The sequence below is a fragment of the Mustela nivalis genome, assembly GCF_964662115.1.
Source record: "Mustela nivalis genome assembly, chromosome: 5".
Taxonomy (NCBI): domain Eukaryota; kingdom Metazoa; phylum Chordata; class Mammalia; order Carnivora; family Mustelidae; genus Mustela; species Mustela nivalis.
In genome coordinates this window covers 91,894,232-91,907,631 of record NC_139024.1, presented here as the reverse complement: position 1 = coordinate 91,907,631, position 13,400 = coordinate 91,894,232, and the positions used below count along the sequence as shown (strand labels likewise).

Below are 13,400 nucleotides of genomic sequence, written 5' to 3'. Positions count from 1 at the left end.
AAAGGGAATCTGTATCTAGATCCTATGGGTTAACCATAATAGTACTTATTTTCAAAATCCAGGATTCACAAATTACTTAGAGTAATGATCCCAGGCAGAAGGTAGGGGTGAGTGTGTGTGTGTGTGTGTGCGTGCACACGTGTGTGTGTCTTTTTATGGATATTCCATTAACTGCTAGAGTTACCACAGCCAGGATTCGGGTGGTGATGAAGTAGATTGTTCTTCCTTAAATACGAACTTGCACTAATTTTGACTTGTTCCATTTCCATGGTACAGGAAAGTGAGCTCTGGTGCCAGATTCCCTGGGTTTGAATTCCAGTCCTGCTGTTTTATCACTGATGTAGTAAAAGTTACTTCCTTACTTTGTTCTTCAGTTTTTCCATCCGTAAAATGGGGATAACATTGGTACCAATCTCATAGACTGTTGTGAAGATTTAATAGGTTAGTTGATGAGTGTCAATCATTTAAAATAGTTCCTGGAACTCAGTAAAAGATAGGCATCAGTAGTATTGGTGGCAGGGGCGGTGGTATTACAGAATTCATTATCTAACTTGTCAAAGCCCTCCCTGTTTCTATATGATTTTCATACGGTCGCGAAGGCCGGGAGAGGTTTCATCTTTTCCAGGTCCTATATCTAGTAAGCGCTGGGCAGCTGGGCTACAGCGTCCTACCTCCAATTTATAACTTGGTTAAGTGGGGTTTTTTGATTATAGAGCTGACTGGGTTGTTGCCTGGCGGCAGAGCTGGATGGAAAATAGTGACTCAAGAGACCAAGGTGGGTAACGTGAACTTTCTGGGTCTTCCTCCTCCTCCTAGTCCCTGCTTCTCATCACACTCCCCTGCTCTGCCCCACACAATCTAGAACCATGGGCTTAGAACCAAGTGTGAAGGAATCAGTGTCTGTCTCTAATGTATGTCCATCTTTGTGTCCTCAGGAATGAGGGGAGAATCCTACTTCATTGGAATGAGGAGCCTGGGGCAGCAGGGGCACATCCCAGAGGATGGAGGACTTCTCTTGCTCTGCTGCATAGACAGAGACTGGGCCGTAACTCGGTGTTTCGCAGAGGAAGCCTTTCAAGCAATCACTGACTTCAACGACCTCCCCAACTCACTGTTTGCGTGCAATGTTCACCAGTCAGTGTTTGAAGGAGAAGAGAGCAAGGTAATGAGCCTTTTCTACTCGGGAATCATGGGGGAGATGTGGCATTATCCCAGAGTATTTCCATGGCTTATTTGTGATTGATGGTTTGAAGTTTTGGAAAATGTGTGGTTGTCTCTGTTCTTGGCATGCAGAGCAGGAGGAGAAAAGCCTATTCTGTTATCAAGAAACTGTGACAAGATTGTGGATGTTAAATCAGCTCTCATCCTCGGAGACTCACAGGCCTATCTAACAGAGCAAGTGGTGTTAGGAATAGCGATTGCAGGAGATAGCCCTTGGGCTAGGAAAGAGACGTTGCTTAAAAAAAGTTTTATTTTTTCCTATTCTGCCAAATGGCACAAGCTCTCTTGTACCCCTAACTCTGCTGCAGTTAGTGAATGTTCCAAGCCTAGCTGTGAGCTGAGTCCCGCAGGTGTTATGAGAAAGGTCTGATCGTCTGAGTCTTGCTTTGCTCAGTAGTATCACACAGGGTGGAATTGTTAAGTGTGTGGTAAGAATTTGAGGAAAAATGGTTGATTTGAAGTGATTGGGGAATGAGGTTGTCTGTATACAAGTATTTTCCAGAGAATGGAGCTTCCCATGTTAAGAAACAAAACTGATTCAGTGTAAGTATTCTTGGAAATTGGAATTAAGTATTCTGCTTGGAGATCTTTTTAAAGCTCATTTTAGATTTCTCTGATCTTTTTAGTGGGGTGTCTGAATAGATCAAACCTTTCCTGTCAATGTAGATTTCTTTTTTTTTTTAAATGCAGATTTCTAATTGTAAACATGTACTATAATAGTATGTTATAAAACATGGGCTACACTTCCTGGGTGGAAGGGCCTTTTTTCCTAAACTGAATTATAAGCCTCTGTGTGAGATATAAGAGTAGGAGTTACGATTGCCGTTTCACAAACTTGGGCTGATTTTGCCAATTGCTGAACTCCAAACTCTTTTGCCTGAAAACAATTACTGGAAGTCTTTTTTTTTTTTTAATTGGATTTTATTGGTTTTGTAAACAATTCTGATAGCCTGGAGGATTAGGAATTATAAAGATAGTTTTATATTGATATTACTTTGGAGTTGAACATCGACATGATAGGCTAAAAATAGCTTGAAATCCGAGGCCTTTAATGTGATTAGAACCTCCAGTGTTGTAATCCCTTGACTCTTTGAAGAAAGAAAATTGCATGTGATCTCTTTGAAAGAAACTAGGAATTTTGCTCTTGGATTATAAACAGTTTATAACACAGATTAGAATTTACTCAGACCCAGTAATTTCCCCCCTGAAATCTGCCTGACATTAACTATGAAACAAGATGTTTTCTCATTCTGTCATCTGTTTATCTAAATGAATCAACAATTAGAAGGATTTTCCTTAGAGACCAAAAGAGGATTTTGATTCTTTCCTGATTAAATACTTCCTGGTAGATTGAAACAGTCGGACCTAGGAAGGAACTTATTCCATTCTGGAGTGCTGCTCAAGCATGACTGATCTCCTGATCCAGGATTGGTTATATAGGAAGACAGAAGCCTGGGCAGAGTTCCCACATCTGTTCTGATGCTCTGATCTGTGACTGAATCATGGATTACAAAATACTCTCTTTTAATTTGTATACAAAGTTGGTACATTGCAGCTTGACCAAAAGTATTTGGTTTTTAAATGACCTCGATAAAATATTGAGTTGATATCAACAAGATGTAGTTCAGCAGAGCCAGTTTCAAATTATTTAGACCACATTTTTGTAGTCAAGGAGGTGAATTTTATAATTGGCCAAAGTCTACATAATTGGACTTATTAAATCAGATAGAAATTCTTCTACTTTGGGGTGGTTTTATAGCCCCCACTTCAGCAAAGTCTACAGGATATCAAATAATCTGATCTAGATTCAGTTTTGATTTAAGTAGACTAATTATGTATCCATGGTTACGGACGACAAAGCAAGATGATCAGATACCAAATGAGTTGACAGTAGCAAGGAGGCACGACACTGGAAAATGTATTTGGGGAGCCTTGGGGATCCTCGTTTTCCCTGCCTCATCCTTCTCTTTAAGTCCCAGACCTTTATGGTCTTCCTTTGACTTCCATTGATTTTCACCATTTTAACAGAACTGACTTATTTTGTATGCCATTCTCTCAGGAAATTCCACAGTGTTCCAAGTTCATGAACCTAAGTCACCTAAGTCTGAAAATCATTCTTTCCCAAAGGATGGACATTTTAGGTACTGTGCTAAGTTGGTAAGGGGATATCTTTAGGTGGAGGGAAAAGGAACAGGAAGCATTTCTAGCCCTCCTGCATTTGCCTGTGGGCAAAGCTGGCTGTGGTGATGTTCTAAAATACTTGGCCTTGGGAAGATGCGTTGAGCAGCCTGGAGTTATATCAGGGAGACAGGACATGGGAAATGATGCTTCGTATTCATTTCAGAGGTCCAGGTGGGTAGGTGACAACACATGGAACTTGTCCTTTCTTTCTTGGCATAGTCTGCTTCTAGTTCATTGTTCCTTGATATTGATGGACTATAGTTTAGATTGTTTTTTGCAGGTTTTATAAAGCATACATTTCAACTTCCTTAGCTGGGGAGGAATTACAATTTTTGCTCTCTGACTATCCTGAATGAGTCTTGCACCAGTCTCTTCTCGGTCTTTCCACCTGTCTAAGACGATTTTTCTGAGCCCTTTTCTTTTTTGAGCTACTTTGGAAGCCCCTAGATTGGACTGTTAATATAGGTAACACCACAGGATCTGATCTTCCTGTTATGCTGGTTTTTCTTCATCAAAGTACTTATGAGAAGTTCCTTTCTGCTATCCCATCTTTCCTATTCTGACACCTAAAGAACCTTTGAAAAACAGCTTTGTGAAAATTGTTCACTCCGATTTTCTGTGAGGCAGAATTCTGTGAGATTATATTTTGATTTGCTGCTTTTTGCAAGGAGTGAGCACATACTTCAGAGTGGCTTGTTGTGGTCCAGATGGTTGAGATTTGTTTATATAACACAGAAGAGAACCGGAGCTGGAGGAAATTGGCATCTGCAACCAATAAATGCAGATTGCTGTTTGCATGCTACAGCTTGAAACATAAATATTTTTGTATGAAGCACATTTAGAACTGGGATCTTCACAGCTTGCAACACCGAAAAGTTACTAGGGTTCATTTCCCTTTGGCATGCTCCCCTGGGTTTGCCTTTCTGGGTCCAGCTGGGCTACAGAGACTCATCTTGAGACAGGTGAGGCTGGAGGGATATCCTGGAGGCTGCCCTGTGTCTGTTCTGAAGATAGGTGAGTGTTTGCTCAGTGGGTCCTTGGCATTCACTGGTAGCTCAAGGAGAACAGGGAAACAATCATCACGAAACATTTAGCCAAATGCAATTGAGTAAGGAGAAACCTGACTTGATAGTGGCCTCCAAAAATGATGAATTTATTCAGTCTAAAAATAATCGTGATTAGGAATAATAGCAGCAGGTACTTATGTAGCATACAGCAAGGTGCCAAGTACTCTTCCAAATGGCTTTATAAACACTAAAGCCTTTAATTGTCATGACAGTCCTATAAGGGGGGTTGTCTTTCTGCTTCTCTCCCCCCGAGTGTATATCACAGTTGTGTTCTGTGGACCCCTCTGGCTAGTTCTGCCCAGTGTGTAAGCAGAAACGACCTGTCACTTCCAAGTCAAGCATTTAATTATGGATGTTTGACCCTGAAGAATGTTCTTTTCACAGTGCTGGGGCGATTGGCATTGTGCCAGGTGGTGCCTACTCTTGTAGTTTGGGTTGTAGGGCAAGGAGAGTGTTGACACAGAGTTCTGGCCAACATGAGGAACATGTAACATGACAAGGAAAAAGAAAAGCCTTCGTTGATTTAAACCACTGGAATTAGGGAGTTTGTTCTTAAGAGTATAACTTAGTCTATCTAGGTTGATACAGTAAGCACAAGTCCTCTCGATGTTCAATTCTGATTCATTACCCACTGTACCTTACCATCTCTCAACTCGACTCTGGAAAACCAGTTCTAGAAATAAACTTGGCTATCCACCACTTGAACAGTCAAGTAAAAGAATGTAAAGCAGAGAACTGAGGCAATCCAATAGCAAGACTCAAGCTAGATGTAAATACATTGAGTCCGAATCAGTTCAGTTGTAAATGTGTAGCAAAGGATAAACAAGAAGATGATTTACTGTAGTTTAAGTGCTGCTGAAGATAGGTTGAAAAAATAAGAAATGAAGTAGACTATGGTGGCCTGAGTGTGGGAAAATGGTAACTGAGCATTTGTTTTAAATATTAAAGCAGTTAACAATTAAATTAGATACCACATATTTGAGAATAAGAGCGAGTTGTGCTGTTTTTCTTGTGCTGTTCATCCTGGATGGGTGAAAGTGACATTTACAAATAGGTTTGTTGCTTTAAAGAAGGTCTGAATTGTGAAAAAGACAGTGGGTATCATTGTACGTAGTTAAGTTATTCCCATTTTGTCTTTTCTCTGGACAATGACTGGGAACCATAATTAGTCACCGCTAATCACTTGGGGGCACCTGCCAGATGAGAGGCCCAGCGTGGGGCAGATTTGAAAGCTGCTGTAGGACATTCCCTGGAACCTTAACCTTTCTTAAAGTGACTGAAATATTCCAGAGGCATATTTAGTGTCTTGCTTCTCCACAGAACTGAGTGACCCCCTGGGGCTTGAGCATCTGACAAGCCACTCTAAATGCCCCACTTAACTACCTGCAAATAATTGAGGCAGTGGAAAGAATTAAGCCTGGTGCATAAAAAGTTGAGAGTATTTGGTTTCTGTGCCAAAGAGAAGGTGAGTGTATATTCCTGATGGCACCTGGGGAAAAACGGCTGCCATGTTCCAGTGAGTCCAGGATAATATTAAAGAGGGGCAGGAGGCTTTTTCCCTTTTTGCAAAGATGAAGGTACTTGGAAACCATTTTAGATGGTGTCCATCAGAGCTGCTGCTGGCCTATCCAGTGATGTTGTGAATTATGAGAAGGTGCCCCCATGGGCAGAAGCAAGTCTGGGCCAAGATAGTGAATTTGAAAATGTAGTGCCCTTTTCCCTCAGCTGAAGGGGTGGTGGATGCAGCCCAGAGCAGTTGTGAGTGGCTTGACAGGTGGAGGACAGGCTGGATTTCATTCTCTGATCTCTTCCCAGGCCAGTAGCCCCTGAAAAGTACAAGCAAGGCACAACCATCATAGTGGTCCTCATCATAATGGAAAACTTTGAATTATTTCAAATTTAAAAGGTTGTATAAATTCAAGGGTAACTCTTGAGTTGTGTCTCCTAACAACTTTCTTTCTTTAAGAGGCAATTTCAGAGAGGGAGCCCCGGGGAAGGGTGGGGGAAGGAGGTTTATTATTATTCTCCTTTGCTCCTACCAGTTGAAAATGTCATTGGCCTCCCACTGCCTTTCTGGACATCATTGACTCTGTTCTTAGGTCAGTAGTCTGAAATTCTGGACCTGTTCAGAGATAACCAAAGAAAGTCAGAGAGCTTGGACATGAACTTTAAAGCAATACCAAGGTATCTTTCACAGCAGGCCTGACATTTAGCTCTGTGGATGAGATCAGTGTGGTATGGACGAGCTGAGAGCCGATCGCATTAATATCATGAGATATTTGCTGCATGAGAGTGGGGTTATTAGGGCACTACTTATACTTCACTATTACCTACTCATTTATAACTCTCTACCCACTTATAATTTTGCATACAGTGTTCAATCATACTCTCCTACCTTTTAAGAAGAATGGATATATAGAACATAATCTGTGTAGGTTTGTTTTTTTTTTAAGTTTGATCAGTTTCTGGTGATATTTTGGTAATATTTTTTTTTGCTGGGGATGTTTTATTATACAGCATAACCATTGCTTTAACTGTAAGCACTGTAATCTCCCATCCGTGTTTTGATGTGGAGACCCGTTGATCAGATACATGACAGGGGTAAGATTTTTCAGCATATAGGTTGAAATATCATATCTTGCGCTTTGTTCAAACCTTACACCTTCCCCCTTTATTTGCAGCTGTTACTAACTCCAGGTCATTTAGTATATTATTTATGCATAGAAAACACTGCCTCATATGATGGTCTGGTCTTACATTCCAGCTGGATGAATCCAAGTGTCTTGATGAAAATAGAGAAAGCTCATGGTTCTTCTGCATCCTGTAGTCTCCCCTATCCCCCCAGTCCTCGATATAACGTTGGGCACTTAGAGAGAGAGAGAGACAGAAGGGCCCTGTGCGAGGACTTCGGATCTAGAAGAACCTGGGTCCAGATCCTGCCTCTACTGCGGACTCATTACGTGCTCTTGGCTAACTTCTCTGAATCTCCATTCTCTCTTTGATAAAATGGGGTTGACCATACCTTCTCTGTAGTTTTGTTATGTGATGAAATGAGGTGAAATGGGTAAGAGGAGGTGACACGATGCTAAGTCTCCTTGGTAAACAAACACTGGTTCCCTTCCTCATTCTCTTTTATCCCCTCCTCACTACCCAGCCTGTGACTCTCTGTCTCTGGTTCCAGAAAGGAGAGCCCAGATGGCCCCTGTGCTGTGGAGGTAGGAAGAAAGGCTGGATTTAACCAATCCTTGTAGAATCCTAAGGAAGTTGTGCTTTGATAGGATAGCTTTGGGTTTCTAGAAAGTTTAATTTCAGCCTTTGCTGCATGTGAACTGTTTCTGTGTTTGTTCTAGAATACATGTTGTTCAGGTTTCCGCAAATAAGGTTCATGTGTTATGTTTCTTTCGGAACATAGTACTGAGAAAACCTTGTTTACTTTGGGGAACTGTTTTTTTTTTTTTCCCCACTAGGAAGTTTATGTAACTTACTTTTTTTTTTCCTTAGCTTCCAGGAAGTTCAAATTTAAAATTAATACTCAGTCATGGCTCATGTATTTATTCTTAGTGGTCTTGATATTCTGTTTCTTTTGTAGCAACCTAATCATACATAGGTATAATGCAAGAACATTTTCTGAATTACCTCATCAAACTGCTCATATCCTTAGCAGAACTTTAACAATTGTCTTTAACTATGTAAGGAGGCTGGCCAGGAGTCACTCAGGGTATATTTTGCAGATGTTTAAAATTCCATTATGAATAGAAAAAAAAATCACCTTCATTAGTAGATGATATATTTTTAGAATAATATATACATATTTTTGCTATAATTCATATTGTTTGGAAGAATAATTTTAACATATCTTCAAGGGAAAAATGTAACGTGGCAATCACAGTTACCACTTTCCACTGTACATGTGGGCTGCTTGTGTTTAGAGAAGCACCTGGTCACATAATTAGAGCTTTAGTTTGACTCTTAAATCTGATTGTTGTTTCTAATACTTAATTGGTGAGAAGAAGAACACATAAGCCATTTGAGGTTACATGGATTTAAGTTTGAGATTCTAACATGAGCCTAATTTTGACTCCTAACGGCCGAGAGCCAAATTATTTCTGTGGTTTCAATGCCTGCTCCTTGAGGATTGTATTCTTTCCTTGGAAGAGATTATATTCCTCCTTGGTACTACATTCTCTCCAGTTGTAAGACTTGCACCAGAAGTGCATTTTAAATTTATCGCTATGTGGGTGAAGTTCAAGGCTTTGCAAGGAACACAGAAGAAGAAAAGAGTTTAGCTTCAAATAGCTTCTTTCAAAAATTTCAGAGGAATGAGTCTTCAGTGTGAGAAATTTGGCACCATTAACTAGCTTTGGTTAAATTTGCTTCCTACCCCTAGCCCTGCTCTAAATGTGGGAGTCAGCAGAGTGGGGTCATCATGCTTTAGAAAGGGGGGAAGGTGGGTATGCATATGTTTTCTTAGCTCTGCCCTTCCCTACTTCCTGTTGACTGCTGGGTTCTCAGCTCCATTGGGGTTGTCTTTCCTCTAAAGAAACTTCTTTAAATTTGCATATCTAAGCAACTATAGTCTCTTTCAAAAGAACTCCTCATTGGGCCTGATCAAGAGTATTTTCTTTGCAGTGTTTTGAGTGATTTGCAAATCCTTGGTTTTTAGGGTAGATTTGAAGTTGTGGAAACTAAGTTAATGAATGCATGGTGATTCAGGCCGGTAACCCACCATAGTAATAGTAAAATAATTTTTATTTAAAAGCAACATGCACAAAACACCAGAAGGAGATCTGCTACAAAATAATAAGAATGGTTTTCTTTTGGAGATTAGGACCTGACTTTGGGTAATTCCAGAAATGCACAATGAAAGTATTACTGTAACAAGGTCACCTTTTTGAAAAAGAAACAGTGGTACATGTAAGAAATAGCATATTAAATAGGATGCAGGGTTTTTTTGTTTTTGTTTTTCTTTTGTTTTTTTTGGGGGGGGGTTGGTATCTATTTATAATACACCCAGCCTTGACTCTCAAACCCCTGTCCCTGGCTTTATTTCCTGCTGAGCAGAGCAAGCCTCAAGAACAGATTCATTGGCTCTGTGGTGTGGGGAACAACCTGTTCCCGAGTATCTCCTACAGGACTCTCTAATCTTTTGGACTTGAAGATTTTTTTTCCATTTTTAAAAAAATTCACTTGTCCAACATATGGTGCATCATTAGTTTCAGCTGTACAGAGTTCAGTAATCCCTCAGTTGCATACAACACCCGGTGCTCATTCCATCACGTGCCCTTTTTAATGCCCATCACCCAGTTACCTCCCCCGCCCCCGCAGCAACCCTAAGTCTGTTCCCTAGAATTAAGACTCTCTTAGGGTTTATCTCCCTCTCTGATGACTTGCCATCAGTTTTCCCTCCCTTCCCCTGTGGTCCTCTGTGCTGCTTCTTATATTCTACATATGAGTGATAATTGTCTTTCTCTCATTGACTTATTTCGCTCAGCGTAATACCCCCCAGTTCTATGTACGTCTGTGTAGGCGGTAAGTATTCATGCTTTCTGATGGCTGAATAATATTCCATTGTGTGTGTTTGTGTGCGTGTCTGTATATACATAACACATCTTTATACTTTCATCTGTCCATAGACATCTTGGCTCTTTCCACAGTGTGGCTGTTGTGGACATTGCTGCTGTTAACTTTGGGATTCAGATTCCCCATATCTTTGAAGATTATTTTCTGGTCAAGAATTCCCTTTTTAGTGAACCTACTCCTAGAAGATATTATATCCTAGGATATACTTAAGACCTATCCTAAGATATACAATCTACATACTCAGGGAAGGGCAGTGAATCATAGTATGCTGACAAGGAGAGAGTACTGCATTAATTGAGAAACAAAGGCAGAAGGAAAATTATTAAATTTCTGTACTCTTAAGCCCATTGACAAGTCCTTGAAACAGACAGAGTGACATTCCTCTAGGAACTCAGCTGCCTAGATGTTAATACTTCACTAAGGGCAAAAGGCAATCTCAGGCCCAACCCCCCGTATCCTGTAAGTCTACTTTAACCTTTAAAAATTCCTTTGGAAACATCCTTTATCTCAATCCCCGTCCCCAACATACATGTTGGCAATCATCCTCCGAGCACATGACCCATCGATATACATGAGTCTCATGACTGAGGGTTTACTCAACAATAATAAATGATATTTTCCTAAAAATTGTTAGCCCCCTCGGGATCCTGGAAACATTGTTCCCAAAATACGTGGGAGGCTCACGCTATCCCTCACCCCCCTCCCAACTTGGAAGTACAGAATGGACCACTCCTCGTACCCCAGTGCAGCTCTTTCTGCTGTGGGCTGAGTCCTGTCCCCGTGTTTTCATAAGACCACCTTTTTGCACCAAGGATGTCTCAAGAATTCTTTCTTGGCCATCAGCTTCGAACACTAACATCTTTCCTGCATCATTCATCAGTCTCCTCGATCTAGCCATCACATTTTAAACAATTATTGACTATCTACCATGTCCCAAACATTGCTCTTGGCGACTGAGAGTATAAAAATGAATGAGGTGCGACCCCTCGTGAAGCTTAATGCTCCCTGGGGTCTGATAATGAGAGCACAAGTCAGGTGAAGTAAGTCATGGCGGTGGGTAGAACCTATAGAGGAGCCCGCCTAAGAGGGGAGGGAGAAGCCTCTGGGATACATTTTTGTTTCTTGTTTGGAGCTCCTGCCTTGCCCTTGTACAACAGTCTGGACCCAAAGCTACCCATCCTTTGCGATGCAGTGTGCTGACTGCGGTGACCCGAGGACAGATTTTTCAGCCTGCCTCTTGTGTAATCTGCATTGCTGTCCTGCCTCACAGGCCCTGCTTTGAAAGGACAACTGATGCGTGTGGGTGGCAGAGAGAAAGGACGGACTCCGACTCTGGCAGGGGCTTCCTCCACGAGCGAACCAGGCCACCATGACGCGCGATGCGTGGATGGAACATTGTAGGTGTGACCCACGTGTCCTCGTTTTCTCCTTCAGTGTGTGAAATTTTTGCTTTTCTCAGAAAGTGAGCTGTGAGCTTGCTTATTTTAAAAGCTGCAACCTGTGAGGAGAGAGGGTGTTCTTTGACAACATTACATCATTGAAGCCTCTAGGTGTTGAGTCATCATTATTTTTAGGCAGCTCCATGCTTTTTTTGGTTGTTCTAAGAATAGCCCTTGTGTCTGGACTCTACAGAAAGTCACCTCAATAAGATCCTGTCACCACTCCACAGTTGGAATGCAATGCTTTCTTAATTGCCAGATTCAGGGCACAATCATTAGAATCTTACCTCCCCAACCTTCTGCATTTTTAGGTTTTCTGCAGTCAACATGATAACTTTGTCAGCTGTCACTTGAATTTTTTCAGTCCTTTGTCAAGCTTACGCATTGTTGTAAACAACACCACAAACACCAAAATAAAAAGCCTTCGTTCCTGAAGGGCTGGCTCCTTTGTGTCTTTACTCAGTGCCCGTTTCGGTTTGCAAATTCCTTCATCAGTCAATTTACGGAGTTTTGCAACATTTCAAGGCATATTTTCATGCCTTGTGTTTTATGGATTTAGCAACTCTAGATTCCTCACATGAGGAGCAGGGTAGAGGGCGCTACTATTGGCATCTATACAGGATCAACAAAAAGCAGCCAAAATAAATGTTATTATAGCCTGTTAAACGAAATAAGCATATAAATTGTAAACTGTATTAGAACTAACTTGATGACAGGGCAATAAAAAGTACTGAGAAGCTTGGAAATGGAACTCTGTGGGTCAATACAGAGGCTGGTTTTCCCATTGCCTATTCAGAGCATATGCCCAAATATGATCAATTTATTTTATGTGGCACGTTTAAGCCCACAGGAGTGCTAATGGCTTGCGAGCATAGCCAACTGCTCTTCTAACCGAAGCTTAAAGGAAAGCAACTGCTTGGAATAAAAGGAACCAGTTGTTTAATATCATAGGGTAATATACCTTTTGTGTCTGAAGGTGACGGAAGGGCAGTCATGCGATCTGCATCTGTGTGTGGCTGGAAGCACTAGCATTGGTGTGATGGGCTTTCTGGGAGGACAGCTTTGTTCTGGGCCACTGACAGGGTTCATTCTTCATTAATACCCTCCGGCCTCAAAACCCTCCCCACACAGGCCATCTCATCTGTAGAGAAATGGTATGGCCACAGTGATTAAGAGAGAGGGGCTCTGGGGGGCTCTAGCACCTGTTAGCCCAGTCTAAAGCCCGTTTCCACTTCTTGTCACTTGTGTGACTGTGGGCGGTTTACTGAAAATTTCCCACCTCAGTGTCTTCACCGTGAAGTGTAGTATTTATCTCATAGGTTTGTTGTGAAGATGTAAGTGGCATAATCCATGAAGGCTAGTAGTAATAATGTCTGCCCGTCTGATCTTTTGCACTTGGCATCATGTAAAACTCATAGGAACTTTTTGCTTTCCTTGTCTTATGCTTGTTGCATAACGCATCAAGAAGTAGTGGTTCACCTGCATTGTCTATTTCCTTTGCCCCCAGAAGAACTTCTAAGTCAAGGTCAGGGCAAATGAGATGACTCTTTTTTGGAATCTGAACAAATAACCAGTGTATTCACAAGAACCAGCCCAGGGGACTTTCCCCTACACACAGTGTCTTGAAGAACAGCCATACATGACTTTATTGCCCCAGTAAACTGCCAGTCTGGAATCGCCCTTCTCCTGTCCAATACTAGAAAGCTTCATTTTCTTTTATGCTGAGTGTGAAGTTGAAAAGACTAGCCCTAGTCATTTGGCCATTGCATTTATATACTTCGATGAGAAGCCTGATGCATGTTGGACTTTAATGCTACCATCTGAACATTGTCCTTAGAAGTTTCTTGAAAAGACCAGTGAGGGGCGCCTGGGTGGCTCAGTGGGTTAAGCCGCTGCCTTCGGCTCAGGTCAT

General features: G+C 41.5%; 1 protein-coding gene across 3 annotated transcripts in view; it reads left to right on the top strand.

Annotated features, from left to right (window-relative positions):
• The window catches only part of RCAN2 (regulator of calcineurin 2), a 267,998-nt gene that overhangs the window by 39,468 nt on the left and 215,130 nt on the right, over positions 1 to 13,400 (top strand). For all 3 annotated transcript variants that reach the window (XM_082729711.1, XM_082729710.1, XM_082729712.1), the window contains one exon: positions 936 to 1,162. In XM_082729711.1, coding sequence (XP_082585837.1) covers positions 938 to 1,162 — 225 coding nt within the window. In that variant the 5' untranslated portion in view covers positions 936 to 937. The remainder of the gene's footprint in view (positions 1 to 935; positions 1,163 to 13,400) is intronic.